The 13,732-nt window shown below is 38.3% G+C and overlaps 1 protein-coding gene across 1 annotated transcript; it reads left to right on the forward strand.

The window, feature by feature from the left end:
- The first annotated feature begins 11,683 nt into the window (after positions 1-11,683).
- On the forward strand, positions 11,684-12,058 carry LOC145140368 (uncharacterized). The gene has a single exon (XM_079073882.1). The coding sequence runs from the start codon at positions 11,684-11,686 to the stop codon at positions 12,056-12,058; it is 375 nt and encodes a 124-aa protein (XP_078930008.1).
- The last annotated feature ends 1,674 nt before the right edge of the window (positions 12,059-13,732 follow it).

Below are 13,732 nucleotides of genomic sequence, written 5' to 3' on the forward strand. Positions count from 1 at the left end.
GTAATTTATAGGGCGATTTTAGTCGTGCTTTGTTAGTTACTTGCTAGCACTTTTGTCTGTAATAAAATCCTTTGTCATTCAAAAAAATATGCATATTTTAGCTTAAGTGAACTTCACCTAGTAATGGAAATCAACCCAAGAATAACGCTAGACATGGTGTTCTGGTTTTTCCAAATAAACTATCTGGTGAAGCTGAATTTAGAAAATTTGGTGGTGGTGGACAAAAATACTAATATTAATAAACGACAGAGACTTTATTATTAGTATGATTAGATTGTGATGGTAGTATATAATGATAGCAATAAAAGCTTAGCAATTGCTTAGCCCTAACTACAACAAGAATCAATAAGTTTAGAAAATAAACGGGGTGAAAATGTGGAAAACAAAAGGCGTATATAAGAAACCACAAGGGTACTTATAGATTGCGAGAATGAGATCTGTTTCTTCAACACCTCGTCTACCTCGAGATTCTCTAGGTTAAAAACCTCAGCTGATTTCCTCTTTTGGGATCCTGGAGTTTTGACAAATAGGTCTATGGGGGCTTTCTTGTAAAAGAGAGAGGACGAAGACTTTTCTTTCTTGGCCACCAATTGGTCACTGGACATGGCAGAGTTGAGATCGGCGAGAGTTGATCGAGCACCAAAACGAGCAGGCTGGAATCCTAATCATGGCAAAAAAGTTTTATCAGTTCAGGATCCTTCATAAAAAATACAATAAAATTGAGGATCCTTACCAGTAGACATAGGGATAATGGCAGTTGAACTTTCTTGATGGCTAGGGTGATCAAGCTTGAATGTTCTCTCAATATTGGGCAAGGCGAGGAAATTCTTAATCCTGTCTTCAGTGTCTTCAGCAGGAGGAACGAGATCTTCAAACTAGAAAGCTGCAAAAAAACTCAAACAAAATAAGAAGTGTGAATTCCAGGATCCTTAGTATAAAAATATGAAACCCTACCATTTTTAACCCAATCATGTGGTAAGAGCTTTCCACCTGTAAGGGAGTCACGTCTCACAAAGAAGTGTTTTCCTTTCCAAGCACCATCATTACGCTTGGATTTCAGAATGAGGGGTGATTTATCAGTTTTGACTTTTATCAAGAAACGAGAGTTCTTAAAGGTCAAAAGATCATATACATAAGCTAACTCATTCAAACCAATGTGAAGATCCATGGAGCAGTTCAGTCAATCGATCCAATAAAGGATCCTCCAAAGCGCTGACATGGCTTGAATATACGAGATTTTAGTAATCTCAAAGAAATCATAAATAATCCCAGCAAAAAGGATAAGAAAGGCCTAGGGTGAAAGGATATCCGGGAAAACAGACCCAAGAGGAAGAAATAAAGTTTGGCTGGATCTTTGCATCAAAAGATCTAAAAACGGTGTCGTCAGGAAAAGACCCAGCCGATTTCAGAGCTTCGATATCGTTGTCATCAAAGGTGCAAGTTTCCTTGTAATACAAGGCATTTTTATCCACGAAATCATCATCATAAATAACGATGACACTTGTACGAGAGTGAGTTGCTTTTTTTCCCATGATAAAAGACGAAAAAAGTTAAGGAGAAAAGAAACAAGGATATACCTTCGAAAATATGTAACAAACATATGGAAGGAAGCTAAAAGAGTAATGGAAAATCAAAAGGCTGAACATCCTATTTATACGAGAATCATGGAAAGGTAGAAGGGTGATTTCACAGATTACTATGCCTACTTCAACGGCTAGAAATCTATCCAGTGGTTTTCAAATTACCATATCCGTTAAAACCTCAAAATATTTACTCTTCTTTTTATTTTAAAATTATACCTTTAATTATTTGAATTTAACCTTGATATTTCACAGGTATAATTTCGGGGCAATTCTTAGGGCCAAGATCCTCAACCCTATTCAGGATCTCGGATCTTTAAGATCTTTTAGGATCCCAAACCTATCTCAGGATCCCGACAATTAATATTGTTATTTTATAACACTTCTAACGAATATATTTCTAGTCTTTTTTTGCACATGTATATAATTAGTTAACATAACACTCATTCTCAACGGATAAGTACTTCAATCAGGCAAAAGACCTGGGAATACCAAGTCAAACCAACGTGTTTATTTTTATTCAAGAGGATCTCGGGAATATCAGACTTATTGTTACTTAGACTAGACTATAAATACACATGAAATTTGCACACCAAACACACCTAGAGTAAGTGCGACAATTGTACTCGTATATTCATCATTTCATATGTAACTCCTCTTTTAATTAATACAGATTAACAAGGAAGGTGATCATTATCACCTCCCAAGGTTTTGTTCCGGAGATCCTAGCATGGATCAACGACTTTCCTTGTAAACCACTTGTGTCACATACTCTTGATTTACTCACTTGTTTCGATTACAACATCATAGTCTCTTATACAATTTGGTTGATTCACACTTGATTAATTTTCGACCAAAACAATTACTACATGAGGTTATGGTTCTTGACCTGCTTCAAGTTCCATGTGCCTCCCACTTGCTCTGTCATTAGCAGCTTGCTTTAAACTAACTTAGTTTTCAGAAGAATAAGAGAACTTATTCTTGGTGGGTTTGCATATACTAATCTAAGCCACATTTAGAGCATCATATAAATATGTATTTAGTAGATATTGGGTTTAAAAGCTTTAGGCCAACATAGGCCTCTAATCCATAAAACATTTAAATAAGATAGGGATGGAGCCTCTCGATACAAAATCTTATAAAGAAACGTTTTATCTACTTATTAGTTGGTATTTTCACTCAAAGTACAATTGATAGTGTTCTAGGTGTTATCCCAAGGAAATAAAAGGGGGATATTTCTACCGATTAGAAATTAAATCATACTAAGTAATATTTAATTCATCCTTTATTTTCAATATAGCTTTAGATAGATCTTACCGGTTTGATTCTCAACTTCATATTTGAAACATTCAACAAAGATTTCACATTTATGTTTTAACACGTAAAATATAATTTATAACTACTATAGTTTTTAAGAAAGTTGATTTGGTATCTTGTGCTAAGTCTTAGACATTCATTGGAAAGGAAGTCATACATCAAAGTGTATACTTCCTTAATAATTTATTTTCTCTACTACTTAGTGAAAATATCATTACAAATATTTTATATATAACTAGATTTCACATATTTCAAATAAGCTACATTATTTGCCTTCAAAGATTCCTTTCTTGAAGTTGGAATATGTGAATACCATTTATATAATAAAGATAACAATGTCAAAGACGATTTTGAGTTAAAAAAAGTTTAAGTAAAAAAATACTTTACATATAGAACTTGATATTTATAAAACATTGATATTTACTTTATAATTATTGCTAAGAGATCTAGTCTCATAAACTGAATTTTAATCAATTCTGAATATGAAGTTGATCGTTATGAAAAACGATTTAAGTAAATAGTCAATCATTCATAAATTAAAATAGCTGACATATATATTAGGCAAGCTAAATTAAAACATACATTGTTCCAAAACAAACATTGTTTTACATTACAAGTAATTTATGTTCTAAGCATAAATAATAAACTAAACTCCAAGAGCTTAGTTCCAACTTGATTATACTCAGCTAGTTACTCTTCTAAAAATATATGCATGTCATTAACAAATATTAGATTAACATTTAAGTATCAAGTACTTGAGTGTTATGTAAAAAGTAAGAGTTTTATTTAGTATATACTTGAAGTACTAGTCTCTTCTAGACTTTCTTTCCAGATAAGAGGAGTTCCTCTTCTAGTGTCCAGTTTCTCCATAAAAGAAAACATAATCCATCTATGTGGGCCTTATTGGATTTCTTGGGCTTAAAGGTGTCCAGTCCATAAAACATTGGCCTCTTAGATCACATAAGGTGACTCTTTTATTCTTTCACTATTCCAATGTTTGAACTAGTTTAAAAACAAAATAACACTATTGTTTGGTCCAAGATCCTCAGCACTGTTAAGGATCTTGGATCTTCAAGAACTCTCAGGATCCCAAACCTATCTCAAGATCCTGAGCAATATCATTATTATTATTATTTCCTAATATTTCTAACGGATATATTTCTAGTATTTTTCTCACATGTGCGGAATTAGTCAACATAAGACTCATTCTCAACAAAAAAATGTTTCAATTAGGTCAAAGACCCGGGAGTACCAAGTCAAGCCAACATGTTCATTTTTATTCGAGAGGATCTTAGAAATATCAGACTTATTGTCACTTAGACTAGACTATAAATACACATTTATTTCGCACACTACACACACCTAGATTTACTACAATACTTTTACTCATTTACTTACTTTCAATTCTGTAATCGATCTTTCTATTAATACAAATTAACAAGGCAGGTGACCATTATCACCTCCCAAGGTTTTGTGTCGGATATCCTAGAAAGGATCAAGGGCTTTCCTTGTAAACCACTTTGTGCAATCTTGTTTTATTTTGATAAACACTTTACCTACAACACTACAGCCTCTCATTCAATTTGGTTGATATTCACTCAATTGATTTTTTACCAAAACAATTTGGCGCCCAACGTGGGGCCATGGTGTTCGTAACCCATGAAAATCATGTCTACACAACCAACCTTCTCTTCTTCCTCTGTTCCCTCTATTCCTTTGAAAAACCTTCCACCTCCTCCTAGCAGACTCCTTGGTCAAAGGAAAACTTCCGATGTACCGAAGAAGAGCACCCCTCCGGTCGCCCCAGGATTCTTGTGATTCCATGATCCACCTACCTCAGTCTCTAATAATGAACTATTCTCCATGATTAAGATGTTGACACAACAGGTGGCTCAGCAACAACGATAGGAAGACAACAGAAAGCTGCTTAAGGAAGTGGAAAGGATAAAGGCAAAATATGTAAACCTTAGGAGGCCACACCCTCAGTCTTACAACCAATGATCCTGAATTTTGAGAATTCAGGATCCCTGGGGAGACGCCTGGAATCAACAAATCCAACATTCGTTGCTACCCCAACGGGGAGAACGATCCAAAAAATCCAAACCCCTATGACCCAAGATCTTGATGAGACCTTTAATACTCCTAATAACAAAAATACTAGTAACTTCTTTTAAAATAACACTATCAATAATAACTCTATGGATCTTGAGGCAGGAATAAGTCCAATTATGGCCAAAGAACTCCAACAACTAAGAAATATGATCTCAAGTGTACCAGGGGTGGTCCAACCTACACCAGAAGCATCCCCTACTAGTCACAGGATCTCAAAATTCATCCCTTCAATAGTTGAGACTGAAGTTCCTAAGCGCTTCCAAACTCCTAGCATGAAGCCTTACGACGGACGTAAAAATCCTAGAGAACATATCACACAATATAGAGAGATAATGGAGATCATTCCTATTTCACCACACTTAAAAGAATCCTATTTATGCAAAGGCTTTGGATCGACCCTTACAGGATCAGCCTTAAAATGGCTTCTTAATGTTCCTCCTTATTCTATTACCTCTTTTGTTCATTAAGTTAATCTTTTTAATAATCATTTTTCTTGCCGCATAATATTTGAAAGGATCACAAGTGATCTCTACTGGGTGGTCCAGGATCCCAAAGAATCCTTAAGGTACTTTGAAAGCAGGTTTGGTAGAGAATCCCTAAACATACCAAACATCAACATGGCCACTGTAGTTGAGGCCTTTGAGATGGGTTTGAGGAAGGATTCTCCATTCTACGAAGACCTTATGACGACTCCATGCAAACGTATGGACGAAGTCAGAAGCCGAGAACTAAGGTTTATCATATTGGAAGAAGACAAAAAAATACAAAAGAGGGCTAGCACGCCAAGTTCCTATGACAATCCTAACAGGAAGGCTGAATCCTCAGCGTAGATATCCTATAAGTCAAAACCGTATTCGAAACTCGATCATCAAATGGATAATGCCCTCGATGATGAAGGAGAGGACAAAGAATTTCCTAAAATTACTGATTGTTGCTTCTTTGTGGATGTTTCAGGTCTAATATTTTCCATGCAGGATGTTGGTGACAAAGCAAGATGGCCAAGAAAAGGAGAAAGGTCAAACAGATGGAAAACAAATCCAAGTGGTGTGCATATCATGAGGATTTCAGTCACAACACTGAGGACTGCATAGCTCTCAAGAGGGAGATTAGTTATCTCTTGAGTAAGGTTTATCTCAAAGAGATCCAAGGAAGGAATAATGAAAAATCCAAGGAAAAAGAGCAAGCCCTACAAAGATCCTGGAAAAACCAGGATCCCCTCCTTCGGATGTCAAGGTAATCAATGTTATTTTCGGAGGATCTGACATCTGTGGACTTCTTATTCTACGGCTAAAAGGCTTGCCAAAGTTTCCAAGATAGAAAAGGAGGAAAGACCTCGAAAAAACACATCGATAACAAGCAGCAAGGAGATCATCTTTGACGAATTGGATAGAGAAAATATCCAGGAACCTCACTGTTGGGACTAGGATCCTTACTATATTTAGGATCCTCAAATATCCAGGATCCTCGGCAACATCAGGATCCCGGTTAAATACCGTTATTATCAATATTTATAACAGTCACATTTTGTCTATAACTAACACGTGTGCAGAAGTAGTCAAGGGAAGACCAATTCTCAACGAAGAATCATCTCAACTATGCTAAAGACCCGGAATACTTGGTCAAATAATGTTCATGAAGCTGGTCATAGAGGATCCCGAAAATATCAGATATCTTGTTGGCTGGATTAGACTATAAATTGACACCTGTAATCTGCAAAATTCTACGAAATTATATATTCATTTTTACTAAGAAATCATTGTAATCTTTACTTTATATCAATAAAATCATCAAGGAAGGTGATCATTATCACCTACCAAGGTTTTATACCGGAGATCCTAGCAAGGATCAAGCGCTTTCCTTGTAAAGCATCGTGTCATTTTTCCTTTACTACTTGCTATTACACAATCTGAAGATCACATCCTCTCATTCAATTTGGTTGATTAGTACTTGTGTAATTTTTGACCAAAACAATTTGGCACCCACTATGGGCCGTGGTGTTCAAAATCCTTGAAAAAATCATGTCTACACAAACTAACCTCTCTTCGTCCTATGCTCCTTCCATTCCAACCAAAAGCCTACCACCTCCTCCGAGTGGACCCCCCACTCAGAGGAAAACGCCCGACGCTTCCATGAAAATCACCCCTACAATCGCTAATCCAGGAAGTTTGGGATCCTTAGGGCTCCAGGATCCGACTACCTTAGTCACTAATGTAGAACTTTTCGCTTTGATGAGGAAAATGACGCAACAGGTGACCCAACAGTAGGAAGAGAATATAGCACTACTCAAAGAGGTGGAGAGGATGAAGGCGGAATTTAAGAAATCCCAGGAAACTACGCCCACCGTTGTGCAACCAAGGATCCTGGACTTCGATAACGCAGGATCCTCAGAAAATCACCAAAAGGACACAATTCCTACCACTGTGGCATCACCCTGGGGGGAAACTATGGACAACTGAGCGTCTATAATCAATGATCTCAATGAGCCTTTCCACACTCCTAGAAACCTTGACTCTAATAACTTCTTAAACATCAATACTATTAATACTAACTACACTAATGTTGATGCAGGAATAAAGCAGAACATGGCTAGGGAACTTCAAAAATTATGACAAATGATCCCTAGTGTACCCGAAGTGGTCCAACCAATACCAAAAGCGTCCCCTACAAGCCACAGGATCTCAAGATTTGCTCCTGCGATGGCCGATACCGAAGTCCCTAAATGCTTCCAAACTCCCAGCATGAAACTATACGATGGGACTACAGATCCCGAAGAGCATATAGCCCAATACATAGAAAGTATGGAGATCATTACCATCCCAGGGCACTTGAAATAAGCTTGCCTGTGCAAAAGGATTTGGTTCGACTCTTACAGGATCAGCCCTCAAATGGCTGCTAAACGTTCCCCAATACTCTATTACTTCGTTTGCACACTTAGTCAATATCTTTAATAACAAATTTTCTTGCAGCAGAACCATCGAGAAGATCACTAGTGATCTTTACCGGGAAGTTCAAGATCTTAAGGAAAAACTTAGGGACTTTGTTATTAGGTTTGGCAGGGAAGCTCTGACCATCCCTAACATTGACATGGCCACCGCTGTGGAAGCTTTTAAAATGGGATTAAGAAAGGATTCACCTTCTACGAAGACCTCGTGATGACCCCATGCAAAATCCTCCACAGGAAGGCCAAATCCTCAACTCAAAGATCCTATTAATCAAAGCCCTACTCCAAACCGGATCATCACAGGGTTAATGCCCTTGAAGATGGAGAACAAGAAGAACTTCCTAAAATCAATGACTATTGTTTTTCTGTGGATATTTCAGGTGTAATTCATGCCATGCAGGATCTTGGAGATAATGCAAGATGGACAAAGAGAGACATCAAGTCCACCACTTGGAAAGACAAATCCAAATGGTGTGCTTACCATGAAGACTTCGTCCATATGACCAAGGACTGCATAGCTTTACGAAAAGAAATCAGCTACCTCCTTAGCAAAGGACACCTCAAGGAGATCCTCGGGAGAAAAAGAGAAAAAGCCAAGGAGAACAGCCAAGATGATTGCAGGATCCCGGAGAAACCAGGATCTCTACCCCCTGACGCTAAGATAATTAACGTTATCTCAGGCGGATCTAACATCTGTGGTACCTCTTATTCTCTGGCTAAAAGACACGCCAAGGTCTCCAAAACAAAAAAGGAGGATAGGCCATGAAAGAATACCATGGTTAGCAGTGAAAAAGAAATCTCGTTTGACGAGACTGACAGGGAAGGAATTCAGGATCCTCACCACAACGGACTCGTGATAACACTGTACATGGCCAACCATTTCGCCAGAAGGATCCTCATTGACGGAGGATCCTCGGTCAATATCGTACTCCTAGACACACTGAATAAAATGAACATCCCAGAATCAGAGATGGTCAGAAGATCCTCAGTCCTCATAGGATTTTACGGGGAAACAAAACACACAGGTGGAGAAATAAAGCTACCAATATACATCGAATGGGTAAACCATGGATCCACGAGATGAAAGCGGTTCCATCCACATACCATCAGTGTCTGAAGATTCCCACTCCATGGGGTACAATGAAGATCATGGGAGATCAACAAGAATTGAAAGAATGCTACAAAACATCTATGAAATCTACGACCAAACCCCAACAAGAATAGCAATTAAGGCAGGGGGCACGGCATGTTCTAGAGACAAAGGATCAAGACGTAAAGGAAGTGCCCTGGGCATCGAGGATCCTGAAGCCAAAGTCCTAATAGGATCCTCAATGCCTGAGCAGATCAAGCAAGATCTATTGAATTTATTAAAAACCAGAAGCAAGACATTCGTATGGAAACACGGAGATATGACAGGTATAGACAAATATTATTACTCATAAACTTAATATTGATCCTTCTTTCAGACCAATACACCAAAAGAGAATGAAGTTTGCACCCGAAAGGAATCAAATCATCCAAGAGGAAGTAGAGAAGCCCCTCAAAACAGGGATGATCAAGGAAGTAAAGTTCCTAAGATGGCTAGCTAACGTGGTTGCCGTACAAAAGAAAAACGGCAAATGGAGAGTGTGTGTAGATTACACGGATCTCAACAAAGCTTGTCCTAAGGATCCTTTCCCTCTACCACATATTGACTCTTTGATAGATGCGACGGCCGGCCATAAAATCTGAACCTTCATGGATGCTTCTGCATGTTTCTAACAAATCCAAAAGGAACCATCAGACCTAGAAGATATTGTATTAATAACACCAACAGGTATATATTGTTACACCGCAATGCCTTTTGGTCTTAAAAATGCAGGTGCGACATATAAAAGATTAGTGAATCGGATGTTCAAAGACAAACTGGGGGACACCATGAAGTTTATATTGACGACATGGTAGTAAAGTCGATGAAAGCCGAAGGTCACCTTAGAGACCTCAAGGAAGCGTTTGACATCCTGGACGAATACAATATGAAGCTGAACCCACTCAAATGTCACTTTGGAATGAAGTCAGGAAAGTTCCTTGGATACATGGTAACCAAAAGAGGGATGGAAGCAAGCCAAGAACAAATAAAAGCAATCATGGAACTAAGATCCCCGTCTTCAACAATGGACATCCAGAGGTTAGCCGGAAGAGTAGCTGCACTCAACATATTCATTTCAAGATCCTCAGAAAGGTGCAAGCCCTTTTACGATATCTTGAAAAAGAACATGAAATTTGAGTGGAAGGAGGAACACAAAAAATCCTTCTAGGAACTCAAAACATATCTAAGCTCTACTCTACTACTGGTGAAACCTACAGATAGAGAACCATATATTCTCTACCTCTCAGTATCCTCAAACGCGGTAAGCGCCGTTCTGGTCAAGGATCTTAACGGGGAGCAACATCCTATCTACTATGTAAGTAAAAGTCTCCTGGATCCTGAAACTAGGTACTCTCATCTTGAAAAATTAATTCTTGCCTTAGTAACACCTTCGACCAAATTAAGACACTACTTTGAAACACACATTATACATGTAAAAACTAACTATCCTATCAAGAATGTCATGAGAAACCAGAAATGTCAGGAAGGATGGAAAAATGGTTGGTAAACTAAGCAAATTTGAGATCAGATACGAACCAAGATCCACCATAAAATCACAAGCATTAGTGGACTTTGTGGCTGACGTTAGTGATGATCTACAAAACGAAGTAGACATGGAAGCCAAGTGACTCCTAGAAGATGAACACTTAGGAAGATGGATGTTGTTCACAGATGGAGCTTCAAATCAGAAAGGAACAGGCCTTGGGATCATATTAAAGGCGCCACAGGGGGACATCGTACCCCATGCCGTTAGTTGTGAATTCAACACTACCAACAATGAAGCAGAATATGAATCACTCATCATGGGACAACAATTAGATAAGGATCTTCAAATCTAGGATCTTCAGGTATTTGTTGATTCTTTGTTACTAACTAATCGCTACAATGGATCTTATACAGTGAAAGGTGAAAAATTAGCATTATACCTAGAGATCCTCAAAAAATTAGCTTCTGATTTCGAAAACTTTATCCTGACCCAAGTTCCCAGAGAGGAAAACACCGAAGCAGATGCACTAGCCAATTTAGGATCCTCCCTTAGGATCCCACCAGAGACGAAGATTCCTATAACTCACATAATAACCCCAGCCATAGAAACCCTCTCCGACAAGTCAGAAGATCCTAAGCGTCCGACAAGCATAGAAACTATCGAAGATCGTAACCCTAAGATCCTTCCTCTAAGAGATCCCGACGAACAGGATCCTCAAAGAAGTCTGCAATCATGGACCCAACCCATTATGGAATATCTCCAAAATGGCACAATCTCGACCGGAGAAAAAAAGTGAAAGAGCATTCAGGACGAGAGTCTCAAGATTCGTGTTAATCGAAGGTAAACTTTACAAAAAATCTATGGCAGGTCCATACCTAAGATGCTTGGAGGATCCTGAAGATGCGGAAGTCTTAAAGGATATACACGAAGGAGATTGTGGCAATCACACCGGGGGCAGATCCTTATGCTCCAAAATATTGAGAACATGATACTACTGGCCAACAATGAAGAAAGACTCCTTTCTACATGCTAAAAAATGTGATGCTTGCCAAAGACACCACAACATCCTGCACCAATCGGCAGAACCTCTACATCCTATTATCTCCCCATGGCCATTCATGAAATGGGGAATGGATATTGTAGGAAAATTGCCAGTAGCCCCAGGAGGAAAAGTCTTCTTGTTGGTGACGACTGATTACTTCTCCAAATGCATCGAAGCTGAAGCTTTCGTCCCGGTAAGAGACAAAGAGGTAGTATCATTCATTAAACGAAATATCTTGACTAGGTTTGAGATCCCGGCTGAGATCATATGCGACAATGGATCCCGATTTATAAGCAAAAGAACAAGAGACTTTTGCACTAACTGGGGGATCAAAATGATAATGCCCACTCCTGTTCATCCCCAAGCTAATGGTCAAGCGGAATCCAGCCACAAAATCATAGTCAACAATTTGAAGAAAAGGCTGGACAAAAAAAAGGGAAGATGGACGTAAGAACTTCATTTCTTTTTATGGGCAGATAGAACCACTTGCAAAGTGGCCACAGGCCAGACCGCCTATTCCTTGGTGTTTGGGACAGAAGTAGTAATCCTTACTGAAGTAGTGATCCCAACGGCAAGATACTTGCTACAAGACCAAGAAAATAATGACAGGATCCTAGCACAGGATCTTGACACCATTGACGAGCTTAGGGATCTCGCTAAAATACGCATCGCCGCTCACCAACAAATAATCACCAAGGCTTATAATAGGAATATAAGGGTCAGAAGGTTTCAAATAGGAGATTTGGTATTAAGAAAAACATTCCAAAACACCAAGGATCCTAGTGCAGGAAAATTGGCTCACAAATGGGAAGGACCATATCTCGTTGATGTTGAAGCAGGAAAAGGAGCATACTGGATGGCAACACTCGAAGGAGACGTTCTGCCTAGATCCTGGAATGCCATACACCTTAAAGCATACTACATGGAAGTAGGATCAAATGATCCACAACAAAACCAAGGTACACATGTCCTTTACCTTAAAACTTTTATTATCATTGATTTTCTCCTCAAACACATTACTAACTTAAGCATCGGAGGGGTGTTAGCTAGACTAACACCCACCCTTAGCTAACGTTTGCTATGCAGAACAACATTTTGGATTAGGTGTCTAAGCCCATAACTATAATTGGTATGTACTTGACCCGATAGTAGCATGGTCCTTTTGGGTTGCCTTCACCGGAGCAATTTGATAGGATGAATTTTTGAGAAAGAGGTTATTTGTGATTTATTAATATTTTATATGAATAATATATTAATTGAGAAATCATATTATTTAACTGGTATTGATCAAGAATTAATTTGGAATTAATTTAGTGATCAAAAGAGACTGATTAAATTTACATGGACTGAATCTATGTGAGAGTCCATGAAGATTTAGTCCAAAGGGCCTATCATATGGATTATTGGCATACTTAAAGGCTTAATTAAATTAGGGTTTTATTTAAGAAACCCTAAGGATTCCACACTATAAATTAAACCCCTAGCCTTCCTAAAATCGGCCTATCATTTCCAAGGCGAAACCCTAGCCGATTTTGGTGCTTCCTAACCTCTCTCTCATAAGCCTCCTTTTGCTTTTGGTGTTTGTGACTTATTAGAGGTATCACTTTGTAGGTACTAAGCTTTGAAAGGCTAAGAACTACAAGCTACAACAAAGAGGTATTCATCTAACTAGTTTTATGTTGTAAATCTCCAATTGTATGCTAGCTAGGGTTAATGCTTTGGATAAAATGAAATTGCATGTATAACTTGAGAAAACTTAGATCCAAAGCATTTAGGGTTGTATGTGCACCATAGGATTGTTATAGTGCTCAAAACCCATCAGTGGTATCAGAGCCTAGGGTGTTTTCTGGTATATTGATGCAATTGTATTATTTTCAAAGTTGAAAAAATTTCAATTTTGGCCTCTTACTGCTGGACTTGAAGAATCCCATGAGGTAACTCGACGATTTGGTCCAACTCGACGAGTCCATGCCATGAACTTGACGAGTTGGATCATCTGTTGGCAGATTTTTTGAGTTTTTGGCCAGATTTGGATTAGGATCATTACCACAAACTGTTTTGACTGATAAAATTCGATTTTTCTGATAAGGTAATGATTACCCTCATCCAATTAAATAATGATTGT

Source organism: Lactuca virosa, chromosome 9 (assembly GCF_052849685.1).
Source record: "Lactuca virosa cultivar CGN04683 chromosome 9, Lactuca_virosa_CGN04683_v6, whole genome shotgun sequence".
Lineage (NCBI taxonomy): Eukaryota > Viridiplantae > Streptophyta > Magnoliopsida > Asterales > Asteraceae > Lactuca > Lactuca virosa.

Bases quoted from the DNA above. Each gene is read 5' to 3' on its own strand.
- LOC145140368 (XM_079073882.1), top strand. From the start codon at position 11,684: ATGAAATGGGGAATGGATATTGTAGGAAAATTGCCAGTAGCCCCAGGA.